Here is a 17,460-nt window from a genome sequence, read left to right on the forward strand (position 1 = left end):
TTTGTGACCCGCCGTTTGTGTGTTTTTTTTAGGGGGGGGAAGGAAAGGAAAAAAAAAAAAAAAATAAAGAGAAAATGAAAGAAAAGAAAAAAAAGGGGAAGAAAAAAAAAAAAAAAATGAATTGTGCGGGGACCGGAAGGAAAAAAAAAAAAAAAAAAAGAGGCATTTTGGAAATATTTCGAGTGCAAGATTCCATCAACGGCAATTTTTTTTTTTTTTTTTGATTGTGTTTCTGTGTGTGTGTGCGTGTGGGATCTTCGTTCAACAACAGTTCATGTTTCCCGCTGATTTTCTTTTTTTTTCTTTTTTTCTTTTTTCTTCTTGCTTGCTTACTTGCCACTTTCTCACCCTTACTCTCTCCTTCCTTTCTCTCTCTCTCTTTCTTTTTTTTTTTTTTCTTTGTGTCTCTCCTTCCTTTCTCTCTCTCTTTTTCTTTCTTTCTTTCGTGTGTGTCTCTCTGGTGTTTGTGTTCACATCGTCGTGCGTTTCTTCCACCGCCTGTCGTTGGCTGATTTTTAGAAATTACGGAGCTCAACGGGGCGTTGGCCGCTCACACATCACACGACACCGGGAGCCATTAGCCACCACCGATACCGACCTTGTTGTTGTTGTTGTTGCTGTTGTCTAAAGGGAGAGAAGAAGAAGGTGGGGAAAAGAAAATTTAGCGGAGAGGAGAACAAAAAGAAATAATAATAAAAATAAAAGTAATAGAAATAATAAACAAAAAAAATGAGTCGTGGGATTTTAGGGTTCAATGTGCATGATGGGTGTATTGAGGCGATGGTCCATGGTTACAAGGATGGGTTTCTGAGGCCAGAGGAGTACAGCAGCCTGGCGCAGTGCGACTCCCTTAGCGATATGAAATCTCAATTGCAAGTCACGGATTATGGCAACTTCTTGCAGCAGGATGGCCAACTCACATCACGGGTGATTGTCAACCGGGCGCAGGAGCATCTTGTACGTCAGCTACGTGACCTGCGGGAATGGGCAACCCCACCGCTCTCACAGTTTCTCGATTTTATTGTGTACGAACACATGATATCGAATGTATTGAAGCTCGTCATCGCCAAGCGCAGCGGTCGGGAGAGTCTTGAGTTACTGACGAAGTGCCACCCACTCGGTTGGTTTCCGGAGCTCGTGTCATTGACCGCCGCTGCGGATGTGCAGGAGATGTTCCACGTTGTGCTCATCGACAGCCCAGTCGGCCGTTTCTTTAGTGCCGATGGTGACTTTGCGCGCGACCTCGATGAGCTGTCGGTGGAGTACATCCGCGGTGTATTGATGCGGAACTACCTGGAACAGTTTTACGATTTCTGCTGCGAACTCGGCGGCGAGACGGCGTCTGTCATGTGTCCGCTGCTTGACTTTGAGGCGGACCGCACGGTGCTGACATTTGCCGCGAACACAATGGGAATGCAGGAGATGCACGCGGCGGATCGACGAAGACTCTTCCCGAATATTGGCACACTTGTGGACATCCACGACGAAATTGCGGAGGTTGAAAACATGGAGCAGCTGCGGGAGCGACTGCGACGCTTCGCCGAAATGCACGAGATCTTCGACGACGGGAGAGGGGGTGCCGGCGGCGGCGTGGACGCGGACCGGCATTCCGTCGAGAAGCGCTTCGTGGAACGGTCTGTCGTGATTTATAAGGACGCCATGACGCGGCAGTTTCAGTACGGCGTCTTCTACGCGTGGGTGAAGCTGCGGGAGCTGGAAGTAAACAACCTCCAGTGGATTGCCGACTGCATCATGCAACGCATGATGCATCGGGTTCACGAGTACGTCAATATTGTGTAGAAATGGGGTGGGTGGAAAAGAAGGAGGGAGAGAGAGAGAGAGAGAGGGTGACAGGGGGGTGAGGGGAAAAAGAAGAAGAAAAAAAAGGAACGACAAGCAAAAAAAAAGCTTCGAGGTGTAAGCGAGACGAAGGGACGTTGATGCTATCATGGCGTCTGTGCATCTGTACAAATTTTTCTTTATTTCTCTATCATTCCATATTTGTCTATAGACGCATTGCAGATGTCACTCTGGGTGGAACCGCTCTCTCTCTCTCTCTCTCTCTCTATATATATATATATATATATATATATATATATATATATGCACACATACAGGCACCATTTCTCTTTATTTCTACATTTATTTCTTTTTTTTCCCTCTTTTGCATTGATATGCATCTTATTGACATTTATTTAAAAGAGGAAAAAAAGAAAAAAAAAAAAAGAGAGAGAGAAGCCGCAACCATTCTTTCTGGCCGTTGGCAAATTGCAGGGTCGTTTCTTTTTGTGTGCATGGTGGAAGCCGCTGTAACCATTTGGTCATAAACCCTCTACACGTATATATATATATATATATACTGAAAGTGAGAGAGAGAGAGAGAGAGAGAGAAGCGTGGGGATGAAATCATTTTTCTCGCGTGTCGTGAATTCATGGAAGAGGCAACGGCTTCCGCGGTCAGATGTTGACTGCTCGGATTTTGTGCGCGTGCGTCCCGATGCCCCATGCGTTGCTCGATTACGTCAAGTCGTACAAGAACGACGTTTTGGTGCCGAAAACGGAGGTGCACCATCACCAGCCGCCAATTCTTCGGAGGCGCTGCATCGAGAAGCGAGTGTGCGGAGTACCGTCTTTGATCTGCGGTACCGCTGTGGAGGAGCCGGCCGTTGTGTTGAAAACGACTATCGCTGTCGTTTCCCATGCTGCTTTGCGATGCGGCCTGTGACAAAAGGGGCAGAGGTGCTCGCCGAGCGTCTTGCGTACGAGGTGGACGACGCGCCAACACCACAGATTAGGGCGTTGGTGCAGATGGCGCGGGATGAGAAGCTTGAAGCCGTTATTCAGGGCATTCAGGCGCTTGTCAACGCGCAGATACGCGAGGTAGCTGGCGGCCGTGAGTTGCTGGCAGCGCTGCAGCCAAGTCAAAGGGAGCAGCAGGAACAGCAGTTGGGGGTCGATGACTTCAACCCTGCCGCCCCAAAGTACGGCCGCGGGAGTGTGGCGGAGGGCGTGAACCCGCTTCTTGAGGATGCGTCCTTGCGTAGGGAGGTCGTGGCGTTGTATCTGTGGCGCGCGGCGTTACTTGTGAACGTGCGGGAAGACGAGCGGGCAGTGAGTTCTCTCCTCAATCTAGCGGCGTTGGTACCACAGGAAGATCGGGAGCGTCTTTACACGTCTGCTGCCGCGTGGGCTGCGCTGAATGACATGGAGATTGTGTACTACCGCTCTCTTTTGCAGCAATACGAGGCATTTCCTGAGGCAATGACATTTGCGCATGACCGTCCATTGTTGTTGAAACGTGTTTTTGAGGCGTGTGGGGAGACTGCGTACTTTTTGGAGTGCGCAACGCATATTGTTTTCTCCAAAGAAGTCACAGCGACCGTTTCACGTGCTCAGGGGGCGCAGATGTACGGTGACTTTACGGAGGATCCAATGAAAAGTTTATGCATTCCTCTTTCTCTACAGTATTATCGATTTTGTGTCAGTGATGCCTTTTGGGAGCATTTTATGCGTCTTCTCTGCATGCCGCCGATTCCTGCCCCTAACACCCCTGAAGAACGCGCCCGCGACCCCGGAGAGCAGCTGGGACTCACACCAAACTATATGCTGGATGCCATTGGCCGCTCCATGATGTTGCATCACCTTGTCATGCTGCATGAAGCCCGTGAGCGCGAAATTGCCAGTGGCGCCATTGTGGATGTCGTGAAGCAAAAAAAGGCTCAAGGGGGCGAGGGCAGCGTCGTGCATCCGTTGCACTATGAACATGTGCTCAACGATCGTGAACGTGGTATTGCTATCACCCGATTGCGTGAGTTGTTGTTTCTTGCGCGTTCCTATCGGAACCCACAGAGGCCGTTGGACGGTGACGACAGCGACGGAGTAGGTGAAAAGGGACAAATAGCACCTAAAGCGGATTCTGCTGCTGCTGCTGCTGCTGCTGCTGTGACTGACAATGGACAATAGGCCGATCCTATAGGCGAGGCGTGGTTATGTGGGATATATATGTATATATATATATTATATACATCTCCTTGGGGTTGGTATCAATTCTCGAGTGGGTTGTGAGGGGAAGTCATGACGTTATATGTGTGTGTGCGTCTGTGGGGCGGTTACAGGAGGAGCGAAGACACATGTGCCCTTCTCTTTGGAAGAAATAAATAAATAAATAAATAAATATTTCTTTTTTTTTCTTTTTTTTTTTGTGTGTGTACATGACCGTGTAGTTTTATTTTTTTATTTAGATTTTATTGCGGGGGAGCCATATTTCTCTTCCTCCCGCTCTTCTTTCTCATCCTCTACATGTTGCGCCGCTCTCTTCGCCTGCTGCAGTACAACGCGCCGCTGTCGTACCCGTACGCGCCGCCAAACCCTGCGGGTGGGCCGTATGACGCTTCCACCGTCTCCGCCGCCTCTACCGCTGGTGCCAACAACAGCGGGGGGTACAACTACAGCGGCAGCAGCGGCAGCGGTGGGAGCCCCAACATGGGCGGGGGGAATCTCATGCAGCGGGGCAACCGTATCCACCTCAACCCCGCCTCGTTTGTGGAGAGCGTTCCACGCAACACAATTCTCAACATCGTTCCACAGGGCCGTCAGTACGTTGTGGAGCGCCTTGGACGGTATCACCGTACTTTAGAGTCCGGTTGGTGGTTTGTTGTGCCTGTGCTGGACAAGATCCGCTACTGCTACAGCGTAAAGGAGCAGGGGGTGGAGATCCCCAATCAATCAGCCATCACCTCCGACAACGTCATGGTGGAGATAGACGGCGTCCTCTTTCTGCGCATCGTCGACGCGGAAAAGGCGAGCTACAATATTGAGAACCCCGTGTACAACCTGCTGAACCTCGCACAGACGACGATGCGCAGTGAGATTGGCCGTCTCGACCTTGACACACTCTTTCGCGAGCGGACATTACTCAATAAAAACATCGTGGAAGTACTGCGCCGTGAGGCACACGACTGGGGGATTGAGTGCAAGCGATACGAAATTCGGGACATCACCGTCAGCGAGCTCGTGCGTCGTTCGATGGATCTGCAGGCGGATGCGGAGCGTCGCAAGCGGCAACTCATTCTGCAGTCCGAGGGCGAGGCACAGGCGGAGGTGAACCGTGCGGAGGGGCTTAAAAGAGCCCAGCGCTGCGCTGCGGAGGCCCAAAAGTATACTGTTCTGCAGCGCGCGGAGGCCGAGGCGGAGGCCACAGGAGTCATGGCCGCCGCAATCTCGAAGAGTGTCACGGTAGTCGCGGCGTCACTCGAGAAGACGCCGCGTAGCAGCGACGCCGTCGCCCTGCGTGTGGCGGAGAAGTACATTGAGAAGTTCGGCGAAATCGCCAAGACGACAAACACGGTGGTGCTCGGGAAGAACGTTGGCGACCCTGCAGAGTTCTCGGCACAGGCGCTTTCAATATTCAACACCATCAACAACGCATACACAGACGGGAAGGGAAGTAACAGCATTGGCTGTATTGGCAGCGGCAACACGTTGGCTTCTTCTTCTTCTTCCACTTCAGGCAATTAGAGTTTCGAGGCTACTTTGTGGTGGGTTGGTTGGCACCATGTCGCACGATTTCTTCTTGGGGCGAGACATATACGACCTGTTCATTCATTCATACATAAACTCCGAGTACATCTCCTCCAGGACGCACACGTTGGCTCGTCTCTGTTTCGTACCGTTGTAACTGTTATGTTTGTTTGTTGTTGTTCCCTTTTTTTTTTTTTTTCGTGAAAATTGGTGCCTCTTTTCTCTTTCCCCCTTATTTTTGCGTCTGTCTCTCTGTCTGTCTGTGTGTGTGTGTGTGTGTGCGTCAGCGGTTAATTTCTCTCCGGATGACACCCCTGCGCTCTTTTTGTAATATACATACATTCATATGCATCTCTCTCTCTATATATATATATATATTATATAGACGTCCATACAACTTTTTTTTTTTTCTTTTTCTCTTCTCCGTGTTGAATGGTTGAATTTATTTATTTTTATTTACCAGAGCGTATATTTGTATGGTAGATTACACCGCGTGAGGCTCAAGAACAGGAATTTGTCGTACGCACATTACAAATAATTTTAAAAGAAGGGAGAGAGAGAGAGAGAGAGAGAGAGAGAGAGAGAGAGAGGTAGAAAGAAAGGGGGATTTTCAGTTTTTTTTTTTTTTTTCACTGCGCAAGGAGGAAAAGACAACCCATTAGAAAGGAGGTGGAAGGGAGGGGAAATAAGAAAAAAGAAGGAAAAGACAGGAAAAAAGTACATACGGTCGAATTGACATCATGATGCAACGCAGTTTCTTTCGGCTGGCAGGGCGCAGCGGGGCCTTTGCGTTATGCGCGACGCTGCGGAGCCCACCGTCTACGGGCACTGCCGCCGTGCAGGAGAATAACCCCAAGGCATTCAAGATGCAGCCGATGCAGCCCCATTCGCGTTCCACACACATGTATGAGACGAGTGCAAAGGGAGGCGAAGTGGGTGCCCGAAACGAGGCTGCCTGCATGAATTACGAGGCATTCCAACCAACGGACCTTAACGGCATGCTGGCAATGCCACATACAATCAATTTGCTGACAATCACGCCAATTTACTGCTTTCTTGTATGCCTTGCCAGCGTGGCATGGGGGATCTTCTACTGGGATTTGTACTGCCGCCGCACCTACGAGACGGTCCTCATTGCCCGGCCGGAATCTTTGCGCTGATGGAAGAATGAATGCATGAATGAATGGATGGGCGAGGCAAATGGAAGAAAGAAGGAAAAAAAAAAAAAGAGGGTTTGAAGTTTTTTGAATAACACAACAACAACAACAAAATAAAATGGTTTTACTTGAAATTTTCGTTGTTGTCTTCCCCATCTTTTTTTCTTCTTTTTTTTTTTTTGTTTGGCTGCAAATTTGGCTTTGCAACGCCGGGCGATGTTTCATTTTGTTCCTACACACACAAACAGACAGACGCAAAATGTCTCTCTCTCTCTCTCCCTCTCTTTTTTTTTTTTTTTTTCTCTCTCTTTCTTTAATGAAAAGGGAAACAATCGAAGAAATAATTAATAAAAGAAAAAAAAAAAAGAGAGAGACAAAACACGATGCATGAAGGAGATGGAGCGGCATACAACGCAACACGGGCAGAGCGCTTTGAGAGGTTTTTGCCAGCCGAGACCTTCCCGCCGTCGTACACTCAAGTAGCCACTTCAGCGGGAGAAAAGGAGTTGCTCGCGGCAACGGAATTATTCAGGGCAGAGTACCATGAGTACTACCCGGACCGTGCCCCATTGCTTCTTACTCCATTGAACGAGTGCCATGCACGTAAAATGATATGCACCTTTATTAAACCGACCGTCTTCCCCTTTGAGGAGTTGTTTGATCTGGGGCCATGCGCGCGGTACTTTGCAGGGTACATGCGTTACGAGCCACTGGAAGACCTGGAGAAGTTACCGGAGGTTGTCGTGTCTCCAGCGACAGCACTGCAGTGGCGAGTGGGCAACTGCTTTGAGCTGAGCCTTCTCCTTGCGTCCGTACTGGCGGGCGCTGGGTACAATGTATACGTGGTCGTTGGCTACGCGCGGCGGTTTGTCTGCTACAATGACTCCTCAAAGCGCATGTGGAACGACAGTGAGGGCCTTTTTCATGAAGTTGAGTCCAATGATGAGCAGGAGGTGGAGCCGGAGCTGGATGCGGAGTACGCTCAACTTGTGACAGGCCGGCCAGTGCTGCGTGGCGTCCATGATCCTGAGCCCGCCGCTTTGCAGCCAAAAGAGGTTGCGCCGCGGGAAAAACAAATCACGAACACCACAGGAATTGGAATGGGCATCGCGGGTGATGAGGGGGAAACAGCGAAGTCGGTGCGGAGCGCAGATTCCCAACCGTTCGATGACGGGAAGCAAGAAGAAGTAGAACAACAACCACAACCACAACAAAAACAACACATGCCCCAGAAAAATCTGCACAGCTGGCTGCTTGTCTTGCCGGGTGGTCGCAAAAGTCAGAAGGAGGCTCTCTTTGTTGAGCCCTCCACTGGGGATTTGATCCCACACAACACGGCAGACGCCTTCTACACTGGAATTGAGGTCGTTTTTAATAGACGCAACTACCAGGTAAATCTTGCCCCTAATGCTCCAGTGAGCGCCCTGACGCTTGACCTGGATGACGGTACACAGTGGGAAGGCATGCTGTTTGACCTGGATGCGGAGGAAGAACGCGATCTGAACCTGCAGACAACCACAAGTGGTACCGGTGATCGATTTAATTACACCACCACTCCCGGTGTGCGGTGGCGGACGCATGGAGGGGATATAAGCACACAAAATTTAGCCTCTACCACCTTTGTTGGCGCTGCCACTATCAGTGGCAGTATTCCTTCATTAGCTGCCGCCGCCACTGTGAATGTGCTCACGCATTCTGCGCGGGATAAAGGGCCGCGGCGAGGCTTCATCTCGTGGGTAAAAGACTTAACCCTCAACCGTGAACAGTACGAGGGTCGCTATCCAGGTGGCAAGAAGTCTATAAAATACGCTAATGCGGAGGTACGTTGTTTTGCGCCATACGCGATGCCAGATCTCCGCGTTATGGAAGTACGACTCCCTGATACGACGTATCGCCATCAAAAGCAGGTTCACACGCTCTTTAAGCACCGCGCCGACAGGCTGCGTCGCCGTTCCGTTTACCCATCCAAGGGAGAGGAATACGGGGACAACGCCGGGAAGGATGGTGATATGGATGATGATGGGCGCAACTTCTATGGGAATGCTACCGCTCGCGTTGGTGAGGCAGCATCGTTTCGTTTGGTGAAGGAGTGGTATGAGCGGGGTAGAATGCGGGAGGCATCGGTGGAGGGATTGCGCCTCTTCACGCATGAGCCTGGAGTGGAGCGCACCATGAATTTCTACTGGGACGCGCGGGATGACGGTTTGTGGCGTCGCCAAGAGTTTTTCTACGAAGGATGCATGTTACGTAAGGTGAAGGAATTTTACCGGCAGCGGGACGACCGTCTGTGGTACCGTAGTGCGTCTTTTGAGCGTATCACCTCCGTTTTGCGGGTTTCAAGAAATCGTGGCAGCCTCTTTTGCGATCGCCCCAACGACGAGAAGCAAAGATTGGAGCCTGTGCGAATGAGTGAAAAGTATCATCGCAATGAAGCGATTCCGCCGGACGAGGATGTGGCAAAATATACATTTGTGCGGTTTACAGGCGGCAACGGCGGTGAGATGTGGGTGTATTTCCACTACCGCCCCGACAGTATGATACGCCCCTACCGTATGTACACAAAAGGGCCACGTGGGGAGGAGTACTTGGCGTCGACAGTCGTCGGCAACGCCCCAGCCGCCCTGCCCTCCACCGTTGTACTCATGCCGAACGCCGAGGAACCCTCTGAGCTGGAGCAGTACAATGAAAGGAAGCGCCTCGCATGGTGGGAGAGTTTCTGCCTTGGCAAGGTGTACAGCATGATGGCGGAGTGTAATGGCATCCTCAGCGCAATGCGCGATGCACGTGTGCCGGAGGTGCGAAGTGTTCTTTCTGTCTTTGACACGCTGCGCAACCGGCCGCATGAGACGGAGGCAGATCGGGCGCGCAAACTTGCGGAGGAGGCCTCACGCGAGGCGTCACGCAAGGACTATCTTGCACCATACATTGCGAAGCTGGCACTCCCGAGCAGTTTTGATGGCGACTACTTGAATGTCTCTCTTAGCATTGACCAGGCACGAAAGGTGCGGGACGAGGCCCTGCAGGAACTGAAGGAGCGCCTCATTCAGCGCGGTCACATTATGCAATCGCAGATGGACGCGGAGAAAAGAGACTTTAACGAAAGGCAGGCCGCGTATCAGAGTAAGTTAGACGCCGCAGGGCTCGACGCGGGCCGAGAAGAGGAGGAATTTGCGCAATACTGCAAAGAGGCCACTTGGCGCATGAAGACACTCGACGAGCGGCTCTCCAAACACATTGATCAGTCCAGTGAGAGATACGCCCAACTCGCCCAGCGCCTCTCAGAAGATCCGCGGCTCAAGGCATTATACAAAGTGCAGCAATATTCGTCTTAAACTACTCAGACAGTGCGACGGAGAGGCACGGAGAGAATACATGTGCATAGCAGGAGATGGGGGTGAGGGACGTGTTTGCATGTATATATATATATATATGCACGTGGTGTAGATGTAAAGTGAAACACAATGTGATACACCAGCTTAGGTGCTGTTTGGCAGCAGAAGGAAGTAAAGAGGATGAAAGAAGATGGAAACAATAAATGAAAATAAAAGCAGGCAATACACACCGCTGATGGTGTGTGTGTATGTGTGTGTGTGTGTGTGTGGGTTGTAATTAACTAACGTCTATAACCGCAACGGATGCATCTTCTGTGGTTTTTAAATTTCTTTTTTCTTTTTTTTTTTTTGTTGGTCCTTTTTTTTTTTTTTTTAAAGGTTTTATCTTGCAGCCGCGGCAGAAAGAGGACACGGAGGGGGAAAAAAAACGATTTTCTTTTTTTTTCTTGTGTGTGTGTGTGCCTGTTAGAGTGGGTGGGAGGTATGCTTTTCTTCGGATGGTTTGCCTGCAATTCTTCGCTGGCGGCGTTCTGTTTGGAGGAGTTGCGTGCCGCCGCAGCCACTCTGGGAGTAGACATCCATGTGCAGGAATGTTTGCCATGGCTCCGCGCGGACTCATCGCAGACGGCGTTTTGCGTCTTTGATGCGGCGTCTGTTGCGGTGGCAAGGCAGCTCGCTGGGCGATGTGTACTGCTTCGCGCCGTGCACCTCCTCATCGCCGCGGCGGCGTCCGTAGAGGACCTACTGGCGTGCATCGCTGGTACGAGTGACGGTGGCATTGGCGAAGCAAAGTGGCTGCGAGGGATGGCGTGGCCAGACGACACCATCCTCCGCCCCGCCGACTGTACAGTGCAGGTGGAGACAATCGGACGGCACTACACGCTGGAGGAGAAGACGGCACTGGCGACACGTGTCAGCGTTGCAATGCGGATTTTGCCTGACGCGTCACGTCCACGGGCGACGGAGCAGCGCCCGCACCGCCTCTCATTTGTCGTGGAACATGCGATTGAGAACGCACCCACCGGAGCTCTGGCCTCGTGGCTGCCCTGCGGCCGTGTGCTGCGGGTATTCTGTGGCGCTCTCGTGTCGGAGTCCAACCGGCAGCATCTTCTTGCGACGTATGATCTTAAACGACGTCCGTACATTGGCACAACTTCGATGCCGTCCGAGCCGGCCTTTGTGATGGTGCATCTGGCGCATGTGCGGCGTGGAAATTATGTGTGCGACCCGTTCTGCGGCACCGGCAGCATTCTTATTGCCGCGGCACATTACGGGGCCGTCACACTTGGCGCTGACGCCGACGCGCGTGTGATGCGTGGCGGTTCATTGCGTTGCAAAGCGAGCAAACAACAGCAGCAGCAACGCGAGGTGGCCGTGCGGTCATACACGCAAGACACCCTTGAGCGGGCCGGCATCACTGCAGCGGAGGCAGAGGCACCGTCGATGTGGACGAATTTCAAACTCTACGGCCTCACACCACCTGATCGCGTGCGTATGAACTTTGCCAACTGGCACGCCGCGTTGCGTCCGTGCAACATGCATGGCAGGGAAAAAGGTCCCACGGACCGCGGTGATCGCGGATTCCTGGACGCCATCGTGACGGATCCCCCGTATGGCATACGTGAGCCACGCAAGAAGGCGACACGCCTGACAGGAGAGAAGGTTGAGATGGAGGAGGGAACAGACATCCCGGCGTGTTATCCGGTTAGCAGCATCGTGCTGGATTTGATGCTTTTCGCGGCCGAGTCGCTTGTGCTGGGCGGCCGCCTCGTGTTCTGGTACCCGACCACCACCACCACCACGCGGTACACCGACGATGAGCTGCCAACGCACCCGTCGCTGCGCCTCGTGTGCGACATACCGCAGCGGGTCTCCCTGAAGATTGTGCGCCACCTCATTGTGATGGAGAAAACACGGCCGGTGCCGTTTCCGCCACCCTCCCGTGCGAGCTGCGCCGCGACGCGGCAGGCGCCCGATCTCCGCGCACTGATGGACGCCACCGACCTTCCAGACAACGCGGATTACATGCATTACCGCTCCAAACTGCTGCGGAAGCGGGACTCCACGAGGCGTTACTTTGCCACCACCACCTCATCGTCCCTGAGCACGCATGGCGACGACAGGCCTGGCGAGGCGAAGGGGGAGCGGAGGAAGCTGTCAAGAGCTGAGCGGCAGGATATTATTGTCGCAAATCGTGAGCGGAACTTGCAACAGAAGCGACAACAGCAAAAACAACAGCAGTTGACATGGAGGGAAGAAAATCGCCAAAGTGACAACGAAGGCGAGGGAGAGAGGGGGAGGCATTCGAGTAAATGACGGGATGGGATGTTGATGCAGACATTCCATCATTATGAGAAGACATCTTTCTCTTTATTATTGTTATTATTTTCTTAATTGTTGTTTATTATTTCTTTGTCTGTCCTGCACACATGCATGTATGCGGGAAATTGGAATGAAATTCCCTCATTTCCAGCGAGATGTTCTTTTTTTTTCCTCTTGTTTTCCTTTCCCCCCCCCCCCCCCCCTTTCTTGCTTTTTTTGTTCTTTTTTAGGCTGTGAGAAGGGCGTCTTGTAGCATTTATATTCGCATTATTTCCATCGTTTATTGTTTGTTTCTGTGTCTGCGTGGATCTTCCCTTTTTTTTTTCTTTAAATTTGTGAGCGAGGAGGTGGGGGAGGGCCGATTGTGTTTGCGCCGATGAACAGTGTGCATGGGGAGCAGGCGGAGCACAAAAACTCGACCGCACGTCTCGTAGCAGCCGCCGGGCGCCAGTCGACACCGTACGGCGACGATGAAGAAGTCTGCGGCGTTTGTTTAGAGCAGCCGATGGAAGGCTGTTTTGTGGAATTGTGGTGCTGCGGCAATGTGTTGTGTGTTGGCGATGCGCAGCTGCTGGGGACATGCCCTTTTTGCCGGAATGAACCACTCATCTGGAGCATCACGAAGTGAACACATGTCAGAGAGGAAGAGAGGAAGAGACAAGTGAACATGAGTGGAGCAATAAGACTTTTTTTTTTTTTTTTTTCTTTTCCCTTTTCCCTTTTTCCCCCCCCTCTTCCCATGCGTATTGGCATGTGCACATGAATCGTGTATGGGACAATATGCGAGTTTTTAGTATTTCTCCTTCTTTCTCCCTCAGTCTCTGTCAGTGTCCGTTGCGGCACTTCAAACCGAGCTGGGCGGCAGGTAAAAATGTCCATCCACCCATCCATTTTGTCTAAAAGACACGTGTTCTTCTCCTCCTCCCCCCCCCCTTTTTTTTTTTTCTTTTCTTTTTTTTTTTTTTTTTTTTACTCACGTAACCGAAAAGTTCTCAAATAAAAAAAAAAAAGGAAATAAAAAAACAAACAAACAAACCCCAACAAAATAACCAACACCAAACCAGGGCGCCTTTACACAAGAGGAAGAGGCGGAAAATATAAAGAAGAAAAGGAAAAAGAAAAAAAAAAAGGGAAAAAAAAGGGAAAAAATATGTTGCCATGTTTTACACGGAAGCCGGTGGATCATCCGCTTGGGTTTCTCGTGGCGTTGTCAGGTCTGCTCATGCAGCTGATGTCGTACGGCATCGACAACAGTTACTCCATCTTCTCTGACGACATGCATAAAGACCCCTCGCTTGGCTACCCGTCTGTCACGACCATCAGCCTTGGCAACTCCGTCTCATTGGGCCTCTCACCGGCATTCGGTGTGCTGTGCGGGTTTCTCGTTGACCGGGTACCGCCGCGCCTTATGATGGCAGTCTCCACGTTGATGCTCTTTGCTGGCCTCTGGCTTAGCTCCACCTTCGCCCATAACGTCACCGCCGTGACATTCTCGTACTGCCTGTTGGCATCCATCTCGTCCGCATGCATGTTGTCGCCGGGTGCCGCCGCCACGAGCTCGTGGTTCAATCGCTACCAGGGACTTGCCATGGGCATCAACTTCTCCGGCGGTGGTGTCGGAAGTGCAATCATCCCTTCTTTGGCTGGTAAGTGGGTTGTGGCGTACGGCTGGCGCAAAACCTTCCGACTCATGTCTGCCTTTTGCGCCATTGGTGTTGTGGCAACGTTGCTTTCAGCGAGGCGAGCCCCGCCCAAGAAGGGGGGAGAAGGGCCCAGTGAATACGACGAGGGACAAGAACGGCAGGAGCAGGGCGAGGAGGAACAAACCCACACAGAAGAGGAAAACAGAAACAACAATAACAGCAACGGTGAAACGACACCCGCGCAACGCGGCCTGCACACACACAAGTTGAATCCATGGGAGCTCTTTTTAAGTATGTTCTCGCGGGCCTTTTTGGGAAACTTTTTCTGCTGGTTAATCTTCAGCTGGGCCTTCTACTCATTGATTTACGTGGCTGTGCCCTATGTGTCGTCTATGGGAAAGGCCGGTACCGTGTACGCAGACATATCGCCAATTCCAACGGACATTGCATCCACTCTTTTTACTTTTTACGGCGTGTTTCAAATCGTTGGCTCTATTCTCGTTGGCTGGCTTGCGACAGGTACCACGAATGAGTTTGCGTACGTCTTATGCGCCACAATTGGGGGTATTTTTTGTGCCTTTTTGGGTTTTTGCCGCAGTTACGTTGCCTTTGCCCTCCTTCTTTGCGTGATTGGTTTCTGCATGGCAGGGATGTTTGCCGTCATGCCAGCGCTTATTGCGGAGCGATTGTATGGACCAAATCTCGGTTTCTACATGGGCGCCGTCTTTCTCGCCGGCGTCGTCGGAGGCTTTTCCGCACCGCCTATTCAAGCCGAACTACAACAGCGTCACTACGGCAATTATACCTACGTTTGTGTTTTCATGAGCGCCTGCATGACACTGGCGGCCGCCGTCTGCTACATTACAATGTGGAGGGACAAGAGAGTTCGCATCGTGAGCGCCGCAGCAGAAGCAAAACTTGCGTAAAGACAGCGACAAATAAATTATATATATATATATATATATAATGTATGTATGTGACTGTATTTAATGCATGTGTATGTATGGGAGAGGCGAGAGGGAGGAGGAGGAGGAGGAGGAGAAATCTGGCCGTAGTCCGTATGGAAAAGATCGTCATAATCAAATACATGCATGCATGCATACAGTCACATATTGTATATACAATATATATATACATATATGCACAATATTGGCGTTCCGGGCAGCATGAGGGAAGAACACACGCACGCACGCACAAAAAAGAAAAAAAAAGAAAAGAAAAAAAAACAAGAGGAAAGGTGTAAATGAAACACGAGGGAATAAGAAAGAAATAAAGCAGGGAATGATCAGCAATGCACATGACAGGAAGGCAAGGCAAGAGAATAGAAGGGAAGACTGTCCACAGGAACATTTCCAGGGATTTTCTTTTCTTTTTTTTTTTGTTTCGCCGCATGTCTGTTGTTGAAATGAAAAATAAAAACAAAATAAAAAACAAAAAACAAAAGGGACGTCTGCGCGTGTATTTTTGAAGGGTGGGGAGTGGGGGATGACGATGACGGAAACGAAGAGACATGCCGGTGCCAATGTGTGCACGGGTAGATGTCTCCTTTTTTTTTCTTTTTTTTTTTTGGTAATTCTTTTCGGTTCTTTCATACATACACACATACATGCATCTAATGTACGTCTATCTATCTATATCTATATATATATATCTTTGTATTTGTATGTTGATGGTCCCAAATGAGTGTGCCGATATTTTTATAAATATGCATGCATGCATGCATGTAAACACACACACACACACAAATACACACACAACAGACGCATGCATGCACCCGCTGATGGACGTCGTCCTGCACGCAAAATGGTGCGGAAAACGCCCTTTGTTTTCTTTCGCTGAGGCGCGCAAATGATCGCTCACGAGAGAGACAACGAGTGGCGACAGTTGGTGTACATGCACGGTACCTGTCTTCCTGGTATATATATCTTTATCTTTTCTCTGTCTCTCTCTCTCTTTGTTTGTTTGTTTGTGTGTGTGTGTGTGGATGCATGCCTTTTTGTTGTATCAACAAATTGATTTCTTTCTTTTTTCTTTTTTCCTTTTCCTTTCAATCGCTTGTAATTAATGCTGCAGTTTGCCACCGCAGCGACTGACATGTATGTATTTAACTATTTGTGTGTGTGAAGGATCCAGCACGAGGAGGAGGCACCTCCCCCTCTCCCCCTCCCTCTCTCTATATATATATATATATGGAGGGAAGGGAGAGAGAGAGGGAGGGGGAGAGGGAGGGAAACAGAAAATATAATAAAATAATAATGAAAAAAAAAAAGGATTTTTTTTTTTTTTTTGGTGGTGGTGGTGGGTGAGTGGGGGGGGGGAAAGAAACAGAAGTCATGCGTGAGTGAAATGAAAGGCAATGAAATTGGGAAAGAGAGAAATGAAATTTTTTATTTTTTTATTTCTTTTTATTATTTTATTTTATTTTATTTATTTATTTTTATTTTTTTTTCCCCCCCTCTAATCCCCGAAACCAAACAAACAAACACACACACACAGACAGACACGAAATGTACATACGGGGCTGCGATGTTGTCATGCTGCCTTTTTTTCTTTTTTCTTCTTCTTCTTCTTCTTTTTTTCTTATATATTTATTTATTTTGCCTTTTTTTGGCGTCTTGCATTGAAATGCATCCGAGAGGACCAACAGACAGACAGACAGACATATATATATATAGAGGAGGGAGATGGTTGTTGTGAAGGGGGGCGGCACACCGTACACCATTGGCAATGGGCGGCAGATGCCGTGGGAGGAGGTGCCGGAGAAATTTAAGGAGAAGCTGCGGGAGCAGACGGAAGTTGAGAAGTGTGTTGGGATGCGTGCAGAGGCACAGGCGTGTATCGAGGAACGCGGCTTTTGGGACCCAGCGTGCGTGGATCTGACGGAGCGGTTTCACTTATGCCAGTCAATGGAACTTTCACGCGGGATAAATAAATGGCAGGAGAAGGGCGGCGTTACCGAGAAGGAGGCATGAAGGAGGAGGCAAACACACGTAATGTACGCCCCCGCAAACGAGGGGCGAGAATGGGGATGAAGTCATGGGGAGCAGACAAAGACACGGCACAGTTGGGTGTGTGGAAGTGGGCTGTGGGGTACATGCATCCAAAAATCGCTCTCTCTCTCTCTCTCACACACACACAGAGAGAGAGAGAGAGAGAGAGGGGCTGCCTTTTTGTCAATCCTTTTTTTTTCCCTTTCTTCTTTTGCTGCGTATATATACATATATTTAAAAATGTAAAAATGTATATAAAATATATGTATTTTACTTTTTTCCTCCTTTCATGTCGATTGGCTTTGAAACAAAAACAACAATAACGAAAGACCGCAAGAGAGGCGAGGAAAAGAAGGGAAGTGAGGGGGTTCTAAGCGTCATCTCATTCCTCATTTCATAGCACAGCAGTTTTTCAGTGATATTAGACGTGATTGTAGGATTGGTAGCATTAAAGGGGGAGATAGAGAGAAGGGGGTGGGTGGTGGTGGGTGGGGGG

General features: G+C 50.0%; 9 protein-coding genes across 9 annotated transcripts, besides 42 other annotated features; all 9 read left to right on the forward strand.

Annotated features, from left to right (window-relative positions):
• Positions 1-17,460: a sequence feature (heterozygous, non-Esmeraldo-like haplotype).
• Positions 44-117: a sequence feature (A-rich).
• Positions 296-445: a sequence feature (CT-rich).
• Positions 600-624: a microsatellite.
• Positions 679-733: a sequence feature (A-rich).
• On the forward strand, positions 730-1,800 carry Tc00.1047053508397.10 (vacuolar ATP synthase, putative; the record flags this gene model as incomplete). The annotated part of the gene is made up of 1 exon (XM_803798.1): positions 730-1,800. One exon carries the CDS (start codon positions 730-732, stop codon positions 1,798-1,800), a length of 1,071 nt encoding a protein of 356 aa, XP_808891.1.
• Positions 1,819-1,846: a microsatellite.
• Positions 2,044-2,067: a microsatellite.
• Positions 2,067-2,105: a microsatellite.
• Positions 2,198-2,237: a sequence feature (A-rich).
• Positions 2,340-2,359: a microsatellite.
• Positions 2,368-2,391: a microsatellite.
• Positions 2,401-3,963, forward strand: Tc00.1047053508397.20 (hypothetical protein, conserved; the record flags this gene model as incomplete). Its single annotated transcript, XM_803799.1, has 1 exon — positions 2,401-3,963. One exon carries the CDS (start codon positions 2,401-2,403, stop codon positions 3,961-3,963), a length of 1,563 nt encoding a protein of 520 aa, XP_808892.1.
• Positions 3,917-3,943: a microsatellite.
• Positions 3,997-4,027: a microsatellite.
• Positions 4,152-4,176: a microsatellite.
• Positions 4,177-4,201: a microsatellite.
• Positions 4,300-5,517, forward strand: Tc00.1047053508397.30 (SPFH domain / Band 7 family protein, putative; the record flags this gene model as incomplete). The annotated part of the gene is made up of 1 exon (XM_803800.1): positions 4,300-5,517. The coding sequence occupies one exon, from the start codon at positions 4,300-4,302 to the stop codon at positions 5,515-5,517; it is 1,218 nt and encodes a 405-aa protein (XP_808893.1).
• Positions 5,774-5,804: a microsatellite.
• Positions 5,851-5,904: a microsatellite.
• Positions 6,069-6,127: a microsatellite.
• Tc00.1047053508397.40 (hypothetical protein, conserved) lies at positions 6,261-6,680 on the forward strand (the record flags this gene model as incomplete). The annotated part of the gene is made up of 1 exon (XM_803801.1): positions 6,261-6,680. One exon carries the CDS (start codon positions 6,261-6,263, stop codon positions 6,678-6,680), a length of 420 nt encoding a protein of 139 aa, XP_808894.1.
• Positions 6,680-6,737: a microsatellite.
• Positions 6,940-6,990: a sequence feature (CT-rich).
• Positions 7,016-7,043: a sequence feature (AT_rich).
• Positions 7,061-10,009, forward strand: Tc00.1047053508397.50 (hypothetical protein, conserved; the record flags this gene model as incomplete). The annotated part of the gene is made up of 1 exon (XM_803802.1): positions 7,061-10,009. The coding sequence occupies one exon, from the start codon at positions 7,061-7,063 to the stop codon at positions 10,007-10,009; it is 2,949 nt and encodes a 982-aa protein (XP_808895.1).
• Positions 7,869-7,899: a microsatellite.
• Positions 10,248-10,278: a microsatellite.
• Positions 10,336-10,383: a microsatellite.
• On the forward strand, positions 10,493-12,325 carry Tc00.1047053508397.60 (methyltransferase, putative; the record flags this gene model as incomplete). The annotated part of the gene is made up of 1 exon (XM_803803.1): positions 10,493-12,325. The coding sequence occupies one exon, from the start codon at positions 10,493-10,495 to the stop codon at positions 12,323-12,325; it is 1,833 nt and encodes a 610-aa protein (XP_808896.1).
• On the forward strand, positions 12,708-12,959 carry Tc00.1047053508397.64 (hypothetical protein, conserved; the record flags this gene model as incomplete). Its single annotated transcript, XM_803805.1, has 1 exon — positions 12,708-12,959. One exon carries the CDS (start codon positions 12,708-12,710, stop codon positions 12,957-12,959), a length of 252 nt encoding a protein of 83 aa, XP_808898.1.
• Positions 13,018-13,055: a sequence feature (T-rich).
• Positions 13,265-13,302: a microsatellite.
• Positions 13,325-13,366: a sequence feature (A-rich).
• Positions 13,431-13,480: a sequence feature (A-rich).
• On the forward strand, positions 13,482-14,900 carry Tc00.1047053508397.70 (transporter, putative; the record flags this gene model as incomplete). Its single annotated transcript, XM_803804.1, has 1 exon — positions 13,482-14,900. One exon carries the CDS (start codon positions 13,482-13,484, stop codon positions 14,898-14,900), a length of 1,419 nt encoding a protein of 472 aa, XP_808897.1.
• Positions 14,919-14,950: a microsatellite.
• Positions 14,989-15,015: a microsatellite.
• Positions 15,172-15,211: a microsatellite.
• Positions 15,383-15,417: a microsatellite.
• Positions 15,565-15,641: a microsatellite.
• Positions 15,702-15,730: a microsatellite.
• Positions 15,908-15,956: a microsatellite.
• Positions 16,123-16,149: a microsatellite.
• Positions 16,167-16,202: a microsatellite.
• Positions 16,211-16,262: a sequence feature (AT_rich).
• Positions 16,360-16,423: a sequence feature (T-rich).
• Positions 16,516-16,556: a sequence feature (CT-rich).
• On the forward strand, positions 16,659-16,946 carry Tc00.1047053508397.79 (hypothetical protein, conserved; the record flags this gene model as incomplete). Its single annotated transcript, XM_803806.1, has 1 exon — positions 16,659-16,946. The coding sequence occupies one exon, from the start codon at positions 16,659-16,661 to the stop codon at positions 16,944-16,946; it is 288 nt and encodes a 95-aa protein (XP_808899.1).
• Positions 17,112-17,133: a microsatellite.
• Positions 17,184-17,233: a microsatellite.

This window comes from Trypanosoma cruzi, genomic scaffold (genome assembly GCF_000209065.1).
Source record: "Trypanosoma cruzi strain CL Brener 1047053516801 genomic scaffold, whole genome shotgun sequence".
NCBI lineage: Eukaryota > Euglenozoa > Kinetoplastea > Trypanosomatida > Trypanosomatidae > Trypanosoma > Trypanosoma cruzi.